The sequence below is a fragment of the Cryptomeria japonica genome, chromosome 10 (assembly GCF_030272615.1).
Source record: "Cryptomeria japonica chromosome 10, Sugi_1.0, whole genome shotgun sequence".
Taxonomy (NCBI): domain Eukaryota; kingdom Viridiplantae; phylum Streptophyta; class Pinopsida; order Cupressales; family Cupressaceae; genus Cryptomeria; species Cryptomeria japonica.
In genome coordinates, this window is record NC_081414.1 from 192,781,816 (window position 1) to 192,804,717 (window position 22,902).

The 22,902-nt window shown below is 33.8% G+C and overlaps 1 protein-coding gene across 6 annotated transcripts in view; it reads left to right on the forward strand.

Annotated features, from left to right (window-relative positions):
* The window catches only part of LOC131079131 (proteasome subunit beta type-7-B), a 69,620-nt gene extending 63,154 nt beyond the window's left edge, over positions 1–6,466 (forward strand). For all 6 annotated transcript variants that reach the window (XM_058017020.2, XM_058017021.2, XM_058017022.2 and 3 more), the window contains one exon: positions 6,104–6,466. In XM_058017020.2, the coding sequence (XP_057873003.1) occupies positions 6,104–6,177 (74 nt within the window). In that variant the 3' untranslated portion in view covers positions 6,178–6,466. The remainder of the gene's footprint in view (positions 1–6,103) is intronic.
* Positions 6,467–22,902: the final 16,436 nt, after the last annotated feature.

Here is a 22,902-nt window from a genome sequence, read left to right on the forward strand (position 1 = left end):
TCAAAATTCTCTCTCAAGGCAAAGAATGAAAATGAATATAAGGCCAATTCCTTCTCTGCATCATCCATGGCTAGAGTATTAGGACATACCTCAACTGAATTCCCTAGTATGATAGGTACCGGAATTCCATTTCCATGCCTGTGTCTGAATGCCTTTGCATAAGTTGCCAACTGCCTAGTCACTTCCAGTAACACTATTCTGTCTGTCGGATATCTTGGCAACATATATGGAGGTGAAGGACACCCATGAACTCTAATATATGTAAACTTCTGGAATTGGATAAACCAAGCACCATACCTCTTTACAAGCTCTTGTGCATCTTGAGATATCCGATTGTGAATCCCACCTTGCAATGTCCTGGTGATGTTCATTGTGAAGGTATCATTAACTAACTTGTAGTTACTTCCAGGTGGATGATGCAAATGAACATAAGATTCACAAACTCTGACTTCCCCCGGTCCTCTTCCAATCACTCCTCTATGAGGTAGTCCTGCATATTCAAAACTCCTGATCAAGGCATATATGATGTATGAACTCATGTGGAAGGACTTGGTAGCCTTCAGTCTTCTCAACTGCACGTCCAAGCAATGGCTAATAATTCTAGCCCAATGAATTGTTCCTTTCCCTTGAACTATCACTTGGATGAAGTAGAACATCCACTTCTCAAAATAGAAGGCCTGAGGAGCCCCGGTAACTCGATTGAGTAAGGTTATCAAATCTCTGTACTCCTCCTGGAAGTCGATCCTATGTGGTGTGTTGGGAATCTTGCTCAGGCGAGGACGACTTTTGAGTAACCAATTCTTATTGATGATGCTCAAGCAAGTGTCTGGATCATCTTCGTACATGGATCTAGCTCCTTCCAAGCTCTTGTAAATCATATCTTTATGTTCTGGTAAATGGAGAGCTTCACTGATAGCCTCTTCTGAAAGGTACGCCAAAGTGTTTCCTTCCTTGGACACGATTGATCTTGATTGTGGGTCATAATGGCGGGCACACTCGATCATCAGCTCATGACACTGGACTGCTGGAGGGAAGCCGGCCGCCTTGATAATGCCACTTTCAATTATTCTCCTTGCGATAGGTGATGGCTTTCCAATCTAAGGGACCTCTCGAAACTTCTTCATACTGAAGTTTCCCAGGTTGGTATCTCCAATGTTGCTCCATTTTGACACGATCTTGGTCTCTAATTCTTCATTCCTTTGATCTTCCTTCATGAGGGCTGGACGATTGGTGGATGCTCCTGCTTTTGGGGTCGCCATCTTGATACCTACACAACATTTCATAATGAGCAATATACTTTGCAACGTAGAAATATAGACTAGATTTAAGTTTTAAATTTAGGAAACTTCATGATAAATCTTTGAATTATCATTTCCTAAATATAACTATGCAATTTGAAATTCAAAATTTCAAAATTTGAACAAGGGAGATCTCGCCATACCTCTTCTTGAGAACTATAAAAAATGATGCAAAATTAAGAAATTCGTTAGGCAAAATGAAGATCGAAGTCTTCTAGCAAATGCGCCTTCTTTATCAACTTCACCACCTTTTGGTCTTCAACGCCTTGAGGAAAACTCGCTCCACCTCTAACCTCCAACAAAGTTCGCACTCCGTCTTAGACCAGATTTCGCACTCCTCCTTGGACCAGATTTCGCACCTCTATTGCTTCTCCAAATCGCATTTGAATAAATGATTGAATGATGGATTAAAATGCTTCAAAATACCTCTCTTATATAGGCGCTCACCATTGCAATTGCCCATAGGCCGACTTGGAAAATAGGCCAAAGATAAATAAAAAATTAAATAAAAGAAGAGGCCGACTTTATATAAAAAAATATTAAAATAATACCCCAAGCGCTCTATTTTTGAATTTAATTTAATAATAATTAATTTTAAATGCCTTTATAATTAAAATTTTAGATTTTTTAAAGGCTTAAATTGATTATTAAATGCCCATGCGCTCTTATTAAATGCCAATTTAATTAAAATATGTCAAGTTTTTTTTTTTTAGCGAATTTGGCATTTTAATGCAATTTGAAGGATATTGGCGCCTAAGCATGGGAAGAATAAGGGGATATCAACAACATCGCTCTGGTCCCTTGGAGAGGGACAGGAGCGCCCATGCATTTTTGGCCTTGTATTTCTTGCTTTTCACGTTCAAAGTCTTTTCCTGGGCATCCAAAATGGCATTTTCGTTTGGAATCTTGAGTTTGATTTATTCCATCTTTGGAAGGAGTGTACCTTAAAACATTTTCGCCCTGGTCCCTTGGTGAGGGACAGGAGCGATCTTACCTTTTGTCCTTGGTCCTTGTCTTTTCCAATCGCCAATTCATGTTGTAGGGCAATCAAATGATCTTCATTGTTCGTTCTATGCATGTTCATCTTGCTTTCTTAAGACATAATGAGTTCCTCTTAAGATTTTCGCCTTGGTCCTCTAGTGAAGGACATGAGCGATTTTTGTATTTGAGCCTAGGATCGTTGATTCTTGGAGTCAATTCCTTGTTCATCGTCCTTCGAAAGACATTTTTGACTTTGCATAATCTTGCCTTGACGTGGTTTTGGAAGGGAATGATTGTTTTTATGAAAATCGCCTTGGTCCTTGAGTGAAGGACAAGAGCGCCTTTTAGTTCTTGGTACAAACCCTTGATCGTGTCATCTTTAAATCACTTTCTAAACGTAGAATATCACTCCGCCGTCCATCTTGAGTCTTTGAAACGAAAGTAGCATTCCAAAATGTTAGGCTATTAAGCAAATTTGAAGATTTCGCTCTGGTCCCTTGGTGAGGGACAGGAGCGCCCTAGCCATTTTTCATCCAGTTTTGTGGTCTTTGCAACTTTGTTCTTCCTTGAAGTGCTTTAAATATCATCGCCATCTTGTGCCTTGGCTTGGATTCGTCCCAATTTGGGAAGGAAGACTTGATGATGTGTTTTTCGCCCTGGTCCCTGGGAGAGGGACAGGAGCGCCTTGGCCATTATGAGCTCCACTTGTGTTTTGCAATCTTTCAAAATTATCTTCAACGGATTGATTACGCCTTCCTTCACTCATCTCAAACGCAAAACTTGCTTTTCCTTTGCCAAAAACTTGTCTCTTGAGAAAATCGCTCTGGTCCCTGGGTGAGGGACAGGAGCTTCCTTTGAAAATCGCTCTGGTCCCTTGGAGAGGGACAGGAGCGCCTATTGCAACTTGGGTTGATTTTCTCCTTTGTAGGCCACTCAAGTTATATTCAACGAATAAAACATACTTCTCTTGACCTCCTCAAATCGCGAAATCACTTAAATTTTATGAGGATAATGCAAATTTGGAATTCAAGCTCCGGTCCTTCAGTGAGGGACAGGAGCGCCTTTTGTCCTCAAGGCCAAATTATTACAATTTTCATCTCAAATTTCCTTTGTTGGGGAAGATACCATCCTTTTGCAATCCGTGAACGAAAGCCCAAGTCCAAAAAATGTCCAAGAAGGTGTGTTTGAAGAAAATCGCTCTGGTCCCTTGGAGAGGGACAGGAGCGAACTTGTCTTGCTAGGTAAAAGGCCCAACCTTCCATCGCTTTTGACTAAGTTTGGGTGTTCAATTATGCTCACTTCATCCTTCCTTGCGTCCTTGATGCTTCAGTTCGATCAACCAAGGCCAAAAATGATCTAAGTAAACCATTTCGCCTTGGTCCTTCAGTGAAGGACAGGAGTGAATTCACCTTAAACCTTAAAAACTTGTCATTTTTGAGTCTTGGAAATCTTCAAAATCTTCAATTCACGTCCGATCATATCCCCTGGCGACCCTGCACAAAACAATTAAAACAAGTCAATAACCAAGATGCGCCAAATATCACTTTCGCCTTGGTCCCTGGGAGAGGGACAGGAGCGATTTTACCTCTATAAGCCAAAATATCCAAAATTTAGGTCTTCAGTCACTTCACAAGGCATAATTAGGTCATTTCCAAGGCCAGGAATCGGTTATCAAGCCATCAAAAATTTGGTCAAAAATTACCCAGACAAAAAAATGCACAATTCCATCATTAAAATGCTAACACTTAGACAAAATTTGAATGTGCCCTCAAAAACCCTGACTGGACCTATCCTGAGACATACCTGACCTTCCTGACAGGCTCATCCTATTTCAAAATTTGCAACCCTCGGGAGGATGCTCAATAACCTTCAAAAACTTGACTAGACTCGGCCTGAAAATATCCAATAGAAACCCCTAAGGTTTAACCCTAGTCCAGACAACTCACTCACTTAATCAAAACCCTAAGAGCAGAGAGAAGAACAGGCAAAACAAAAGCAAAAAAGAGGGGGTCCCCATTTTAATGGGGCGATGTGTGAAATGGTCACAACAGTACCCAGGAGAAACCCATTTATGTTGAAAAATGCAGCAAAGATGGGTTTGCTTGTTATATCCGATCAACAATCTTGTAAGATTACAAGCGATGCTCAAATATGGGCATTCAAACTGATATGTGGAGAAATTAGAAATAATTAATTGTAATATAATATCATATATTGGAGCATAACAATTAGCAGTTATAAAACACTGGGCTAAACTCATAATTTAAGCCAAACTTGAACCATGTAACTTACACAATCGCATACATAGGTTTATGTTTGGAGCTTTATCTTGTTGGATTTGAAGTTTTAACATAATTACTAACCTTGTTTCTTCACATGGTTCATAATTCAAGATGATTTTTCATTTCACAACTTTTTATGTAGTTGTTGCCATGTCTTGTGTAGTTTTTGACAAGACTAACTTTAGTTTGGCTTGGTGAGTCATCATGGAGTCTAAATCGTGAAGAATGTGATCTTGAGAATGTTTTACATGCTCTATTTTTTGGAGTCTTAATATATATCATCTGTAACTTAATATGGCATTGATATCTGAATTTAGATGTGCTTATAGCTCTGGAACCAATAAAAATATGTTTTTTAAAGTAATAACAAATATTTGATGTTCTCCTACATTATTTAAGATGGCAGTAATTTTTATGCTTTCAAGATGTAGGAGGCACACTGCTTTTAAATTGTGCATACCAGGAATTTGATGATGTTTAAGTGTGCTGAAATTGTACTGAAGGTACAAATCTTGAATCTAATTATTATCATATAATGTGTTCTTATAATGTCTAGTACCTTTGAGGTGTGTACCTTTAAGTATCTTCAGGGACAGAATGCCACTTTTTCAAATCTATTCAGCATCGTCAAGCTTTTTTAATAAGGGTCATGAAGTTAATGTCATACAGCCTCACAGTGACTTAAGCAGAGAGTATCAATCTAAACACTTCCCATTAAAATTGTTCCGTTATACATTGTAGAATTGTATAAGATTTTTGCATGAGGAAGCCAAGGTATAGGGTTGGCTTACCATATGGGAGAGAAATGTACAACAATCCATGATCCCTGGCCATCCTTGTGCTATCACACATGCACGTCTTTGTCTAGTTTAGAGTTATTTGAACTTTGAAGAAAGGACTTATATAGAAGTGCTCGTACAAACATTCAATAAAGAAAGGAGTTACATGGTTTATCAGTTTACCACAAGATCTAATGCGTTGGCCAACAACCACATATAAGTGGGCGTCTAGTTTGTTTATTAGGAATATAGAAGGATTAATTAAATAAATTTGTCAGTGTTCACAAAAGATCAGAGCATGGTAATGGGACATGAAATACTAGAATAGTACCCTAGCATCTAAAGAAGTAACGAACACTAAAACACTGTAAATATAATTAAATAAGGTAGTTCCACAGTGGTTAAATTGAAACTATATGATTCAAGTACAAGTATAAAATAGCCATGTGAGCATAGGAATCCTGATGGAACAAGGCACAGATAGTATGAAAGCTGGCAATTTTTCTATAGCCTTCTGAGCTACTATTGTTGTAACTGGTACACTCTATTGCATGGCAGGAGTCTCTAGCAAGAAAATTAATTGCACATATTTTAAACTACATGTGAAAACAGAACTGGCAATCTGGGCTATATGCCACATCAAGATTTTTGTCTGAATTTTAGTTTTAATAATTATCATGTTTGTAAAAGTTCTCTTTTTTCATATGATAAAATTAGAGATGTGAGACTTCTCTGTTGAACTAATATCCTATCTTTAATGCAGAGGTTCTGTCAACCAAAATAATCCCTTTGAGAAAGCAAGTGCAAGTGATTGAAGGGGATGCAATGGAAGAGTAATTCACGATGATAAACTACAGAAATCTTTCCGAAGTGCCTTCTAAAAATTCTCATTGGAAAATATATTTATAATTGTTATTGAACTGTTATGCAGAATTCATTTGCTTATTTCTGCAAATGCATTTTGTGATTTGCGGATTTTGTGGTACATGATGCTCTTCTGCATCTCATACTGTTTCAAGCAAATTCTTATTTCGTTACATGCCAACAACATGGATTAAAGAACCATGCCTTTGCTTTGAAGGAATTTGGATTTGTAAGGAAGGCAAATCATTACTTTTTGCTGTTATGGGAATGTGTTCTTTTACGAGTTTGATATGCTAACTAGATTAAGAAGAATTGAGTTTGATTTTGAACTAGATTAAGAAGAACTGAGTTTGATTTTGAACTAGATTAAGAAGAACTGAGTTTGATTTTGTTGTCATCCCTAAAAAAGCATATACGAGTTTTAATGAACTTACGTAGACATGCTGCTCACAAGGAGACCTAATTGGATCCAACTACACCTGCACCCAATATGGAATCATTGGACAAACTGAGAATCCAGCCCTCCCAACCCCAACCCTACTACCAACCCTAAAAAAGGTAAAAAATGAAAAAAGAATAATATTTATTAGGAGACGTGATTTTTTAAATTTTAGGTTGCAGCAATGATCTTGATGGTTACGACTTGGAATTCATACAACATTAGGAGAAAACGATATATAAGGTGGAACAGATATATTGAAGGGGTCTACGTAAATGCTCCTCATATGTGGGACAGTTAATAATAGATGTTGGTCTACACTAACTGCGCAATTAAAAGTTGAAAAGTAAAATATACCCCAAAATGAATGAAATGTTTAACAATTATGTAAGGTCTTGTTAATCTGACAGTAATAACTTAATTGGGAGTGTATTCGGAAGGAAGTAGGGGAAACTTGATGTTTTCTCTTACCTAAATCCTCTAACAAATTGGACGAAGCTTCCCTCTCGCTGTATCAATGCACTTTGAAATCCCTCTCACGCGCTCCTTTGTAGGAGTAGATAGGCAACTCTTGCACACTCCCTCGACCAAAATAACTTCGACAAGAGAATGACAAGAATATCTTGCTTAAACAATGCAAGAATGATTGTATATTACAAATGGACATGAAAGGCCTTGCTTATAAAGACAAGGTGACAGGTAGGATTAGACATGATGTTGACATGTGTCATAATTGGAATGAGACAACTAAAGTGTTGACTTAGACTACTTGAAAGTAGTTGTCACGAGACAATTATTCAATCTTCTAGGACACCAAGGATCTAAGTAAACTTAAGTCGTGAATAAATCCGGTACTAGAAAATAGCTAAAACACCAAGTACAAGACCTTTACTAGGTCCAAAACCTTATTCACACCAATATCATTTTGATTAACCTTACGAACTTAAGTGAGACTTCACAAGAACTAGGATCCTACAAAAGGTTTGAAGAGCTTAGTTCATGTGCTATCTTTTCGCTACTACTAACTAAAATTGATACTATCGTAGAATTGAAACACCCAAGGGTTTTTGTTTTATCCATGGAATAAATGGAGAATAGGGTTTGGCTCATTATGGGTGCCTTGCTAGGACTAAATTTGTTATGGGACTTTTTCCCGTGAAAGAATTTTTAATAAAATAATATATAAATCAAAGCAATTAAAAAATATTATTATAATGAAAGGGTGTGATTTTTGGTAAACACCCTTGTGAAATTATATAAACATATGAATTAATAGAGAAGGTGGATATGGGAGAAGAAGAGAAGAGAAGGATAAATTAAAGGAAGCACAAGAGAGGGGATAGTTAAGGTTTGATGGGTGGGCAGTGGGCATTGGAGAAGGGGCATACAATGTGTCCAACCTGGAGTACAACGTACATTCGGGAGTGTCCTGGCCAGGGCTGTGCTTATTTCATGCTGTGAAGGCATGTGGGGTTCTGTGTAAGAACCGTGTCCTCCTGGAGTGCTCCCTTGCCTGGAAACACTATACCTATAACTAATCCTCTGCGTGCAGGAAAGCAGCCTCTCCGTGATTTACAGATATGTATTAATCAATTTCATATTGTCATTGTACCAATATTTCATTGGTGCAAATTATTATCTCAATATTTTATTATTGATTATTGATGTATATACCTTTCTTTTAAATTATTTATCTTAAGTAAACTTAATATTTGATTTATTTAATCCGCTGCAAATACTAAATTAATCATAGGGGAAAAGTACCATTACATTTTGGTATCAGAGCCTCAACGATCTTTACTCTTACTAGTTATTAGTTTTGGGTTACTGTTATTTTATATATAAAATTTTACCAACCCAAATAAGAACCCTAATCCGTTGCATAAAGATTTCTATTTGATATTATAATTTAAATAAAATTATTTCATGAAAGATTTAAAGCTAAAGACTCAAAATTCCACTCGAGGACAAATTTTCTTTTTGAAACCATAAAAAGAAGAAAAAAATAAAATGAAATAAAATTAAAAAAAAAAAAAAAATTTAAAAACTTATCACATTTGGAATCATCTAGTGAAAATTTTGAAAATGTAGGTATAGAGGTTGCAGTAAATCTGCACATTATATGCATTGGTGAATGCCCTTGCAATTTACTTACAAACACATTGAGGAAAAAAAGAAGAAGTTTTTAATAGGCTATATTTTGTAGTACCTCATGCTTGAAAGTTATTTCATATAATTTGCAAATAACAACAAATATCCTCTATCGATAAAATTTACTGCATGTTGTATTAATTTCCATAGGCATTTCAACAAAATTCATTTTGGGCACATCCTCCAATCATAGTGTGCCTTGTGACTACATTCTTTTGAGGCATTATACATCGTATTATACATGCTTCCATATTTTATAATCATGTCCATTACCCATTTCTGCACACCATGTTGTCATAAGAAAAATAATGGTGTTGCATTCTTAAAGTTTGACAAAAGGTATCCTCCTCTATCGATCCCCAAAATAGAGCTCTAAAATTTATAATTTAAATTTGTTTTGCATTCTTAAGGTCTAGTTTGCATTTCAAGAATTTTATAATTGAACAGGAATCAAGACTTTGAAATATCAGCTCAAGAACAAGAAATTGTGACTACGTACAGAACGTAAGTCCTTAGTGTATTTGATAGTACAGATCTGGTTCTTAGTATTCAATGGATTTAGTGAATGAGCGAATCGCTAGAGATTTTAATCTTGAAAATGAATGAGATAAATTCTCATCAAATTTAAAAAAACATAATTTACCCTCGTATTTATAACAACAAGAATGATATGGTTTCACTTACACCAGTAAATTCATCTCAATATTCATATAACATAGCTGTTAGCATACAAATTCACAAGAAAGTATTAAAAGAACAATATAAGACAGGAATATATTGAAACCAAATTTCAAATCGAACCAAAATTTTCATTTAACAGGTTGCAAAAACAACTTCAAAACAGCTGAACATTTCTTACCCCATGCCTAAAAACAAACTTCAACTTACAATTAGTATTCTGATTTAAAAGGCTGCAATTTTTTTCATCTCAAAAATTTAGTAGCTCTAAAACCCTGTATTCTTTGTAGATTATTGACAATGGGCGTTGCTCTTGTTATTACGAAGTGCAATAGGGAATTAATTGTCGGATACAACCATAGTTGCCAGGTTTGATTAGGTTGGGGCATGAGTCATTATACATAGATTATTTGAAAACCAATTCTAGATAAAAAAAATTCTTGTGCAATGTCAGTGGCAAATATCAATTTCAATGTGTTTGATGTGATATTCGCCCTCAACCATAACCACATACTCATTTTCACATACAATTTCCATTTTGGTGAGATGATAACTTTTTGAGGCGATCTGTTAAATGGTTCAAGTACCTTGTCTCTATTTTTTTTTGGCTTGCCAAGGTTAAAATAAATCTATCATCTAGTTTCAAGGGGTTATTCCCTAAATCTCACTAGAAATGTTCTTTAATGCATATGCACTTCTATTGGAATAAACTTGAAGGATTTATATTTTGTAGTCAAGGATATAAGTCATACTCAAAGTAATCAATGAGTTATTCTTATCCAACATAGTTTATCTATATTGGGATCTTATTAGCTATAAAATTAAAAAGGATTATAAAAACTAAAACCTTGAGTTTTTGTATCTAGGAAGTTGACAAGTGTTTTTTAAAGGGTATTTATAATCCATACATTGTTAGAAAAATAAAAATAAAAATAAAATATCGCATCTAGATTTACTTAAGTCTGACCTAGGTTGCATTGTGGGCCCATAACCCATAGGTCCTAAGATCATTTTTAAAATTGGTAAAATACTTTAGCTACTAGAATATGCTAGTTAAATAATACAATGGCTAAAAAGTTTCAGAACTAAAATGTTCTTATTACACTTAGACATGGGGACATGTACAATTTTTACAGGGGGAGAAACCACCTCTAAAATAATATATGTGGGATAGATTTATCAAATATATTTAGAACTTCATTTAATGATATGCATTTTGAAGATTTTATAGTAGCAACAATATTAAGCAATAATAATGGATAGGTTAGCTACATATATTAGGTGCATTGTATTCAACATAAATGTTGTTTTAGGTTGGTGTTAATAATTTCACTTAATAATAGAAATGTGTTTAATCGAGGGTTCGTATGATCTCAAGTGGGTACACAAACCTCCAAATACATATTACATTATATTTTTGAACATATGGCTAGGTAAATTTAAAATCCTTATCCTCCACTATTTTGTCTTATATCTCATGTAATCCATGTTATATATAATCTAATAGTTTCCAATTCTATTTCATGGAAAGTTTTCCTACATAATTATAATTGTGAGTGGACCAGTACTACTTGATCAAATGATCATTTTTATTTAAATAATTATTCATTTTTTATAAAGGAAACACTAGACCAAATTTTTATGAAGTTCTCAATGCACGCTAATAGTTACCTTTGTTCTATTAGTGTTGAGATGCCTAGCAATATTACCATGTTTTATTTCATTGTACCTTGTTATTGGACTTGATCAACCCAATAACCTTGTACATGTGCTTTATTTTATAGTAAAAGAGGATGCTCATGTAGTCCGGAATACATGAATATCATCTTGGCATGTGTGTTGAATATAAAGATTACACTTTATAAATTATGAGTGACCATATATAGGGCATCCATGATGAGTGTTGTGTGACCATGTGATAATAAGTTTATAAAAAGAAGAGGAGTTGAATAAATGAGCAAAGTGGTAAAGTTAAAAATATAGGAGATGAAAATGTATAAATTATGATTGACTCTTCAACAAAAACAAAAAAAAAACTCATGATATGTTTCATAAGACATGTATGAAAATTTGTCATAATTTTAATTAGAAATATGTTTATTGAACTTCTGAGTTTCGTTGAATCAAAAGATATAGATGGAGTAAAATAGAACATGTAATTATAATGGAGTATACAAATATTCAATATTAGTAATTTTATTTATTAATCACGCTTTATTTTGAGTTGTGATGCAGATGCATCTCCTACTATTGAGGACAATAGCTAAATTATAGGGCGAAAAATGTTATGGGACTTTTTCCTGTGAAAGAATTTTTAATAAAAGAATATATAAATCAAAGCAATTAAAAAATATTATTATAATAAAAGGGTGTGATTTTTGGTAAACACCCTTGTGAAATTATATAAACATATGAATTAATAGAGAAGGTGGATATGGGAGAAGAAGAGAAGAGAAGGATAAATTAAAGGAAGCACAAGAGAGAGGATAGTTAAGGTCTGATGGGTGGGTAGTGGGCATTGGAGAAGGGGCATACAGTGTGTGTCCAACCTAGAGTACAACGTACATCCGGGAGTGTCTTGGCCAGGGCTGTGTTTATTTCATGCTGTGAAGGCATGTGGGGTTCTGTGTAAGAACCGTGTTTATTTCATGCCATGAAGGCATGTGGGGTTCTGTGTAAGAACCGTGTTTATTTCATGCCGTGAAGGCATGTGGGGTTCTGTGTAAGAACCGTGTCCTCCTGGAGTGCTCCCTTGCCTGGAAACCCTATACTTATAACTAATCCTCTGCGTGCAGGAAAGCAACCTCTCCATGATTTACAGATATGTATTAACCAATTTCATATTGTCATTGCCCTAATATTTCATTGCTGCAAATTATTATCTCAATATTTTATTATTGATTATTGATGTATATACCTTTCTTTTAAATTATTTATTTTAAGTAAACTTAATATTTGATTTATTTAATCCGCTGCAAATACTAAATTAATCATAGGGGAAAAGTACCATTACAAAATTGGCATCCCAAAGGCACAATGGACATCCTTGTGATTTTCGAAGGATTATTGATGGCTTCGTTCATTGCCAAATCAGAGAAAGATTAATAATTTTTCAAGGAAGTTAACAATTCAAGCATAAATCATAACCTACCATTTTTCGAAACAATGATTGCCAACTTTTAATCTTTTGTTCATCTTCCACTCCCAAGTGACTGTTGGCTAGAGTTCATTCTCAAAGGAATAGATGCTATAAGAAGACACATCAACCATTTGAAGTTTACTAAGAACCTGTGGTGCTGAACTATGCTTGGATTTGTGTAAATGTGGCTCTCAACAAATCTTATCTACATATGTTAATCCTTGACATATTAAAGATGCGTAAGAACGACCCATTGTTTTTGCAGATATACCAATCAAATGTAGACTTTGGCACTTGAAACGAGCTTGGACATCTAACAAGATTATATCCAAAGCAGTTGCTTAAACCAAATTATAGGAAAAATGACTACTCACAATTCGGCATGAAGACAATAAAGCAATAAAGGAAAGTTCGGTTCAAATGAGCAATCCTTTCTAAACGTGACTTCCGAAGCTCGAGAGAGTCATAAGTACAAATATTATTGTCAAAGATTACACTTGGAAACAAACCTCTTAATCCATATGCTTGATTCTCCTAATACATATGCTAATTTTCAGAATTATATTATTAAGTAAATGGACATTGATGTTGATACATGAGAAAACAAAAAATATAATATCCACCTCAAACAAACTAGGGGGAGGGAAACTCTCCAAACAAAATTAATAGTGAAAAGTTCACTTTATTCTCATGTAACTTTGTGAAGCCAAGATTTCTACCTATTTTGGAGAGAAAAGAAAACCATGAATCGAAATGGATAAGGAAATAAAAAATAGTTAGATTTGCATAGAGGCAATTGTCTCTGATCTCAAAGCATATTTGATAAGGGTTTAGGGTTTAGAGTTGTCTCTCTACAAAATTAGTGTGGGGAATTCATGATAAGCAAATTTTTTTTTTGTCACTGTATCACTACAAAGAATGACCCATCACTACTATATTATATACATCAATACCATTTTCTCTGACATGAGCTTGTTAGATATTTTTTCACACCAACTTCGAGATTGCATGGCAGCTTGTATGCTACTTGGTGGAAGGATGCCACTACTGATCACTTGATTGTCTATGCTTTTGACTCTGTTGACTCCTCTTAGAAGGATGTGTCCTCCGTGAGATGAAGTTGTTCCGCTCACTATCGATGATGATGTTGTCAATGTTGTTGCTTCCGTCCCTGAGGATTCGACTCTTGTTGCTCCTATTTTGCAACTCTATTCTACGCCTACCGAACCTAGTCTTAATGTTGTTTCTCTACAACAACCTATTGTTGTTCTACAATAAAACTCTATTGACACCGCTCATTGGGTTCTAACGGGGTCCTCCCTGTTTGATCTATCCTTTGATGGTCCTAATGACAATATTGCATGGACTGTGGTTTGTTGCAGGCGGAAGAGGAAATCTTCTCCCCTCCCCCAAACCCATCCTTGTTTGGGTTTGAGGGTCTCTCCCCTTCCTTGATTGGGGTTCTGGTTGTTTACTATTTGACAAGGTTTTCTTTGGCCCATTCGACAATGTTTTTTCAAAGTTTGCCCCCTATTTTGTTGTCTCTTACTGCCTTCGGGCCGTTGCATAAAGGGTTAGCACATTTGTTCTTGCTACTTTCTTAATCAAAAAATGAGTTCATACTATTAAAGGATTTCAATACCATAAATTTTCAAGAGGAATAATAAGAGTTGTTGGTTTCAACTAGACATTCACTCTCGCTTTTCAAAAGTGATTTTTTACAATTTGACTCATCAACATTCATTTCAGCCACAAGTGGTTTACATATGGAGAAATAGGTGAAAAAGAAGACAAATATATCAGTAATAAATAGGAGTTACAAATTCTGATAATTGGGCAACACCCTACATCAATTACATGTCATAGTAAATGATGTCTATAGGAACATGTCCAATATTGTTGGCTATGATCATTGATTCTCAAGAGTGAATTAAAAGACAATTCGACTTTGAATTAGTTTGACTCAGAACACCTTGAATTCTCATTAATAGAGCAATGGGGGATGAAAGTGATAAAAATCATCATGCATGAATTGAATAAACTTAAGGCCTAACTATCTAATTTGAGATTCAAAAAATATAAAAAATTGGAAAAAAAGAGGTTTTTGAAAAACCCTTTGGTTAGACCTAAAATGTTTATGGAAATGCTAACTTCTATTGAAAAAAAGAAGAAGTTATAATAAAGTTGAGAAGTGTGGCACAATAGAATAATCTTTTTGGTAACAAAGACCTAGATAAACATGGATCCAAGGAGACACAAAAACCAAACCCTTTGCCAAGTAATAAAAAACAAATGAAATTCAGAACATGCTTGTCAATCCCATAAAGGGGCTACATGAGATTTTAGATGTCTTCCGATGCTTATTTTTAAGATGGCCACCACAAGAGGAATCATGCTGTCATGCTGCAAGAACATGATGTTCAACTAGCTAAATGCCACAACATTGATCCTTATCCTAAAGCAAGTGAAAATTGAATCAATTGATGAGTATCTAGGATTAGATGGGTTTTTAGTTGCTTTGTAATAAATAGTTTTCAGATCTCATTAATGATGACTTCATGATTACCATTTTAGAAATCATGTCAGAAGAGTACAATGCTCAACTAGTTAAGTAACATAACATTGGTCCTTAATCCTAAAGCAAGATAAAATTGAATCAATCACAGTAGCCTCCAATTGTATTGTGTAACATGGTTTATAAAATACTAACATAGGTTAAAAGGAATTTTAAACAAAACATTTTCATCTCCCAATCAACCTTTTGTTTTTGATTAAAAAAACAGTGTTAACTAGGGCGTCGACCCTTAACATAGTCAGAGACTATCAAGAAGATAAAACAAACCAAGGGAGCAAGCCCCCTTACAACAAAGACAACACAAAAAACAAACAAGACCCGGAGTGGGAGACTTAGCTTTAATTCCTTCACTACGATGACAAACTATACAACCTATTTACATTATGTTAATTGCCAACCTTACTACACCATTTGAATCCACCTAAAATATTGATGCACTTGTAATAGTGACCTTCATCACTAGCACAATCATGATAGTGTATGCATGCATGCTGATCTTCAAATGTTTAAACATTGATTTTTTATGTTTTTTAAAAACAATTTCAAACAACCAATACAATACGATTTAAAAAAGTGATTTTATTTTCCTTTGAACTCTAACATTAATCTTAAAAATTATTAATCTTTATCTTCAATAGCTATTGTTGTTATATGACTTTTTATCCAAGGTGGAAACATAAATAATAAAATAAAAATAAATGTGTTAATACATCATCACTTAAAATGTGTCATATTTATATAAATTATTTAATATGAAGTGAGTGGGCATGTTGGTTTCTTAACCACTCATGGATTTATGAATTCATTATTATCTAGATTTTGTGATATTGATGAAAATGCTTTGGTGCGAGTCATTAAAGAAAAATAATCGATTTCGGAGAGACACTTTAGGTGTGTTCAATTAGAGATGTAGAGTATAACTTGTCCACAATTTCATTAAAATAAAAAGTTGGATTTTTTAAATCTTTAATTTTTACGCACCCCCATCTTTTTTCCCTGTAATTTTAATGACTAGAAATTTAAAAATAAGTTAGACTAAAATCTAAATTTAAAAGAAACTCTTATTCTTATTTATTATGACTAGACATCAAATAATTTAAAAATAAGTTAAAGAGTAAAATCTAAATTAAAAAGCAACTTTCTATTATTATTATTATTTATTAAATAAAAAAATAAATAAATCTAGATTTAAAAGAAACAAATCTAAATTAAAAAGCAACTTATTATTATTATTTATTAAATTAATTTTTTTTAAAAATCTACATTTAAACAAACTTTTAATTTAAAAAATTATGTTTTTTAGATCTAAATTTTAAAAATTATGTTTTTAAATCTAAACTTAAAAAAAAAAACTAATATTTATTTATTTTTTGCATGTAAATAATTTCATATTCTAACATAAACCTCTAAAAATTATATTTTTGAATCTAGAATTAAATGAAGCTTCATATTCAAAAAATTATGTTTTTAAATGTAGATTTAATTTAATTTAATTTTTTTTCAATGCAAATCATTTTATATACTTAAATAAGACTAAATTCTAATAAATATTAACTATACGAAATTAATTAATATATACTAAAATGTAAGACTAAATTTTAATAAATTTTAACCATATCATTAATTAATCTATGCTAAAGGTAAATATTTTTTAAATTTGATCTCTCGATGTCCTCTACATAAATTTTATTTATAAAATATAGGTATGCTAGTTTATGATAAGAGCCTATTTTTTATTTCTACATCATGAAAAGTAATTTATTTTTTATTTTAAAAAAATAGCATATCAAAAGCAATAATACACTTTTATTTCCAATAGTGCTAAGTGAATACATGAAATCATGAAATATTCGTTGATTTCATGTAAAAATGTACATGAATTTTTCTTAATAAAATAGTTTCATATGGTGACAAAAATATTATAATCGTCTCTTGGCCTTCGAAATTTGAAGACTAGTGAAAAATAAGTGAAGGTCTATCATGATGCTAGGTTTATCTATCTTTTTTAATTATTTGCAAACATAGTTTAGGACTGTTGAATAAAACTATGGTTAAAAAAAAATATCACAACTGTAATGTGAAGTGAGTATTATTTGAATGATGTAACTATGAAGAAGAAGGAAAAAGAAAACAAGTTTTGTCTTGCTAACCATTTGAATTTAAAGGTGACATGGTCAAAATATAATTAAGAATGTGGAAAAATAAGGTATGTGTAAGGCCACAACCTTATTGCAATTTCTAGAACTTCTAAATAAGTTAATTTATGATAAATTAGTGAATGAATTATATCCATTTTAAGTCCCTCCATCATCCCATCCATAAAATCTCCAAGTAATCCATTGTCATGCACCGATACCATTTTTATTGGAAGCAATTTGGATGCCAAATCTAAAATGCGTAAAGCTAAAAATCCACAAAAATACAAGGATCAACATGTCCTATGAAAATGACCTACTCAAGCAAAGAAAAATATGATCCAAAATGAAGCAAATTCCAAAAGGCCACAAATGCCCAAAAAGGAAAAAGGAAAAACCATGTTGATCCCCAAACTACTCATAGAAGCAATGAATCTAAAAGTGACATCAAAATTGACATCCAAAATTGTTAATCCAAAAGGTTCCTCCACTCATAAGTCCTCTAATTATCCATTTACAAATCCCTCATATTCAAAATCCATCTTAGGCCCTTATGCCCTAAAATCCACCATCCCAAGTCCATCATCTCCTTCATCTATTTTGGGTCCTTATGTCCTCAAATCCACATTTGACCCCCTAGAAAATTCAAAATTCTCTTCTCCACAACTCCACCACTCCTCAAGGTGTGTGCCATTGTTTTTTTTCCCAACGTCCCCATCCATTTACCCACAAGTCTTTTTAAAATCCCCATCCATTTATCCACATTTCTTCCAACACTTCATCCCTTATCCAACAACTGTTCTCCATAAGTCCATCCCTTTAATCCAATCTTTTGCATAAATACTTATCCTCTATATCCTCACCATTCCATCTTTGCATCCATTTCTACCAAAGTCAATGAGTATACCTCCAATTATCTTAGTTCATTATAGCACATCTTTAAGGGTTACTATCTATGGAATTAGATGTCCGAGTCCTTCCTCCATGTCAATATCATGTAGACACAATCTTTCAACTCCACTTATCCTCATCCCTATCCATCTACATTATTCGAAAACTCAATGAAAGCAAAAAATTTAACAAATGGAAAAAAAGGAAGAAAAATAAAATAAAAAAGTAGAGAGAAAATCCATCCAATAGTGAAAATCACTTTTTGTGGCACCTTGGGTAAGTACCATGATGGAAACTTGGTAAACAAGCGTCATGTGTAATCCCCCATCATCTTGCACTCTACACTTGGGGTAAATCTCTATCCATGCTATCCTACCATCATCCACATGCTCCTCTATCCTGCATCTCATATTCCCCATCCCATCTAAGTCCATTATCCTTTCCTATATTTTATGTTTATATGTTCCCCATCCTATCCAAATACATCCTCTATTCCTACCTATAATCTTGATCAAGCTAGATGCAAAATAAAATCAATGCATGCTTTGGAGAATACAAGCCTTAATTACTCCTCCATCCATATTCATTATGCATTATCTTTCCATCTCATACATCTTAACAACCAACCTTCCATCCTTAATTGCACTACCTCTAGTGTGAGGAATTGCACTCCTTTTCAATATAGTCCTTCGGTCTCCATTCTCGTATGCTCCATCATTTAGTCCTCTATGTCCTATCACTATCCATCCACTCAATCCCTCTATCACCTATCTAAGAAATCTCTCCATCCATTCCATCCTTTTACCAAGTCTTGGTTCTCCCTTGTTATTGGTTTCCATTCATTCTTCTATCTTAACCATCATATCGTCTATGCAATCCTATCATATCCTTTCACTTTATCCTCCTTTATCCACCATCAAGTCCCATTCTATCTTATCCATTTGTCCTCCTCACATCTTATCCATGTTTGAGATTTTTAAGAAGTTTGCTGAAATAGTGTGTTGTCATTGATGTCAACATATTCTTTTGTGTATTCCAATGTTGCAGTTAGGCTGGATGAGTTGGTTTAGCTTGTATATTGTAGATGAGCCGATGCGGTTTAATAGGTTTTGAGATATGTATGTTTAGTTGATTCAACAGAAGTTTTAGAGTCCGCATGTTGATTTGATTGAGTTATGAGGTCCGATATTGAGGATGTTATTTAGTTGTTTGTGTTATTCGGTGTTTTGGTTTGTGCTCCGTATTGCTTCCGAATTATAATATCTTTAGTTGTAGATGTATGAGATGTATTCTGAATGTTGATGTGTGTCCTAAATTTGATTAGTTCATGATTTGGAAACCCACAAGCGAATCTTTCATGTTGACAACTAGTTATGTTGGTGTTCTTGAGCTTTGGTAGAGAGAAGATGATGATTCTTGTAATATGAGTTGTTGTGGTTGTTGTGGTGCAATTCACATTGCTTGTGAATGTTTCTAGATCGTGTTATATGCATATTGACGGTCCACATTGATTATTGTGCACGTTATTAAAGATTTTCCTTGTCCGGTGATATTCTTTGTGTTATGTGACATTCATGATGTTGTAGCATGTTGCAGATAATCAAAGCATAATTGTTGGAGGTGTTTCATATTTGCGGTGGTTGTTTTGGTCTAGACTACGTCTTGGCTGACATTGTTTTGATCTGCATGCATCGTTATAGCATGTGTAATTATATTTTTGTAATATGTAGCATGTGTTGAGTCAACCTTGAAATATATGTTGATGAATTGTATAAATGAATGTAATAATTATTGAGAGGTATCATGCTATGTGAAAATATTGTATAAATCATTCAGTAGCATGGAAGTTGTGTGAAGTTATGCGAAGAAGTGTGTTGCAGAGAAGATTTGACAATGAACTTAATCAGAATTGTACCCAAGCATATGGAGATGCTATTTTCATAGTTCATGTAATCCGGATTGTTGTCTAATTGCTTTTGTAAGTCAGTGAGACTTCCTGGAAAGTAGTAAGCCTTCCTGAAGGGTTGTAGCCCTTTCTGGGTTTCTTGTTTGAGTAGTGAGCTCTAGGTAGTGTGCCTGAATGCATATGCATTCCCCATTGTAATATTTCACTTACTGATAACAAGGTATATCTAATTGTGGGTAGGTTCCCACTAGGGTTTTTCCCTCAACTGGGGTTTCCATGTCAAAAATCTTGGTGTTATGTGTGTTATTGATGTGGTGTTGTTTCATGCTTTAAACTGTTAATTATCAGATCTGATTTGTGGTTTAAGTTGCAATAAGTTTGTGGGAAAACTGATTCACCCCCCTCTCAGTTTGTTCCATTGTTGCCAACAATCCAATCCATTTATCCCACTTTCATCATTATAATACAAAAATCCCAAATCAATCTAATGCAATACAATCGATCCTAATCCATTCAACCCAATCTTGTAATCAAGCCTATCATCCCAAAAGTATTTTCATCATCTTGATCCAAATTAGTTTATAATCCATTGATCAACCTTTAATCCAATCATCATCATGGGATGTATCCTTCCCAATCCTTGCGGTATATATTGTTCTTATCCTTAACATTGCTATCCTCTTTATCATTAATGAATGAACTAATAAATGAATGAATCAATTTTAAACTTGACTAGGGGCAAAATTTGAATTTGGTTTTGGTTTTGTTGTGCATGCTAACTTGTTTCTTGTGTGCGCTATCAATTTTTTGCACTTATCATGGTCTTTGCATCTTATTTCCACAAAGGCATCACGGTCTTCCATATCATATTGTCATAAGGCATATGTTTTCACTTGGCGTTTTGATCACCTACTTGAGACATTGTTATCTTGGTTCCTCATACCTTGGTGCATAACTTGAGGTACAATATCAAATCTAGGTTACTCATACCACTTCAACGTGATTCTAATCCATGCCCTCACTATCTATCTATCCATCATCCCTATCTACTTTCCATCATTCTCTCCATGTCCTTTTCATACATCCATAATCCTATATCTATTTTGAGAGCACACTTGTGTTCGTAGAACCCACCTGTTTTCTCGAGGGTGCATACCATGAGCTCCTCATCATCCTTCCTCAACCTACGAATGACTGGGGCATCATGCTACTGTTCTTTATCCCTTTCTAATCACTAAATTTTTCTCTTCTTTGATATAAAACCACTTCATGATGCTTTATGAAAAAGCGACTGTATACGGTGAAAATGGATAATGAAAAACAACAATATTGAAAGACTAACAAGGATCTAACCACAAAACCATAGCCTAACAATAAAAGCAATCCACCATACACAAATGAAGATACCTAAGCCCATGCAAATAAACAAAATATACCATTCACATGTAAAGTAGGGTTTCAATCTCCATTTCTTCCTATCTCCATTGATCTTGTTTGATATATTTGCTCTCGGATTTTATGTGTGCACAAGAGCTCAACAAAGAATGAAAATATGGTTGATAGGTTGATCACAATAAGGCTTGATTGCATAAGATCAATTAGGGTTGATAATGAAGGAGAGTATCCTTTTATATAGAAGACACTGTAATAAATGAAGGGATAAGATTAAGAGGTGTAAGGTAAATGGTTGGCTAGGACTAAAGGGTAGGTAGAGGAAATGATTGAATGATAAAGGGGGTAGGTAAGAGAAGAATTAAGAGATGAATGACATGTGTCATGGATTGAAAAGGCTAATGAATTAATTAAATAAATAAAGATTTTTCTAATTAACAGAAGAAAGGGGATAATTAAATTAATAAATATTTATTTAATTTAGAAAAAGGATTATTTAAATAAATAAAAGTATTTATTTAAATGAGAAAAGACTTAGAAGAAGATAAATGAATTAATTAAATAAATAAAGATTTATTTAATTAATAGAAGATTTAGAATAAAATAATTAAATAAATAAAATATTTATTTAATTAAAGAGGAGAATTTTAGGTGTCTACATTGGTAAAATATAGACACATAAATTTGTCCATTCATCCATACTTGACCTATCCCATTCTAGTCAATTAAATGAATATTTATTATGTATTTAATTAATCCTTTATCTTTACTCTTCACCCTTAATTAAATAAATTTATAGTTAATTAATTAAGTTTAACCTTCATTGTTATCATTCTGTTATCATTGTCTCACACACTATGGTGAAAATCTACATTTGTAGGCCTCCTCGAGTTTACAAAATTTTCACCCAACACATTCACAATTAATTAAATAAAATTACATTTATTATCTTATCCTAAAAACACTCCTACTAAACCAATCAATTAATACCTATTTAATTACTCGATTTAAGCTAATTAACCTACATTACTATTTTGCTTGTTATTTAAATACCACATCACCTCAATCCTAGTCCTTGAATCCATCTACATAGATCAAGTTATAAACTTTCCATCATGCGACAAGTGTCCCCAGCCCCCTCTTGCTCACACATGTGAGCATGAAAAGTCACTTCATAGCTACCCCACCTCTTACATGTGTCATAGAAATGTTATTTTCACAAGCCACTTTACCACTTACACATGTCATAGACTTGTCCCTTTGATGAGCTTCCCCATGTGTTTTCACACATGTGTGATCACACTTAGACCTTACACATCACTTCTCCTTATGATACTTGTAGGAAGTTAATTAGCATAACAACTTCCTACACTAACCTTGAGAGGAGGGTAA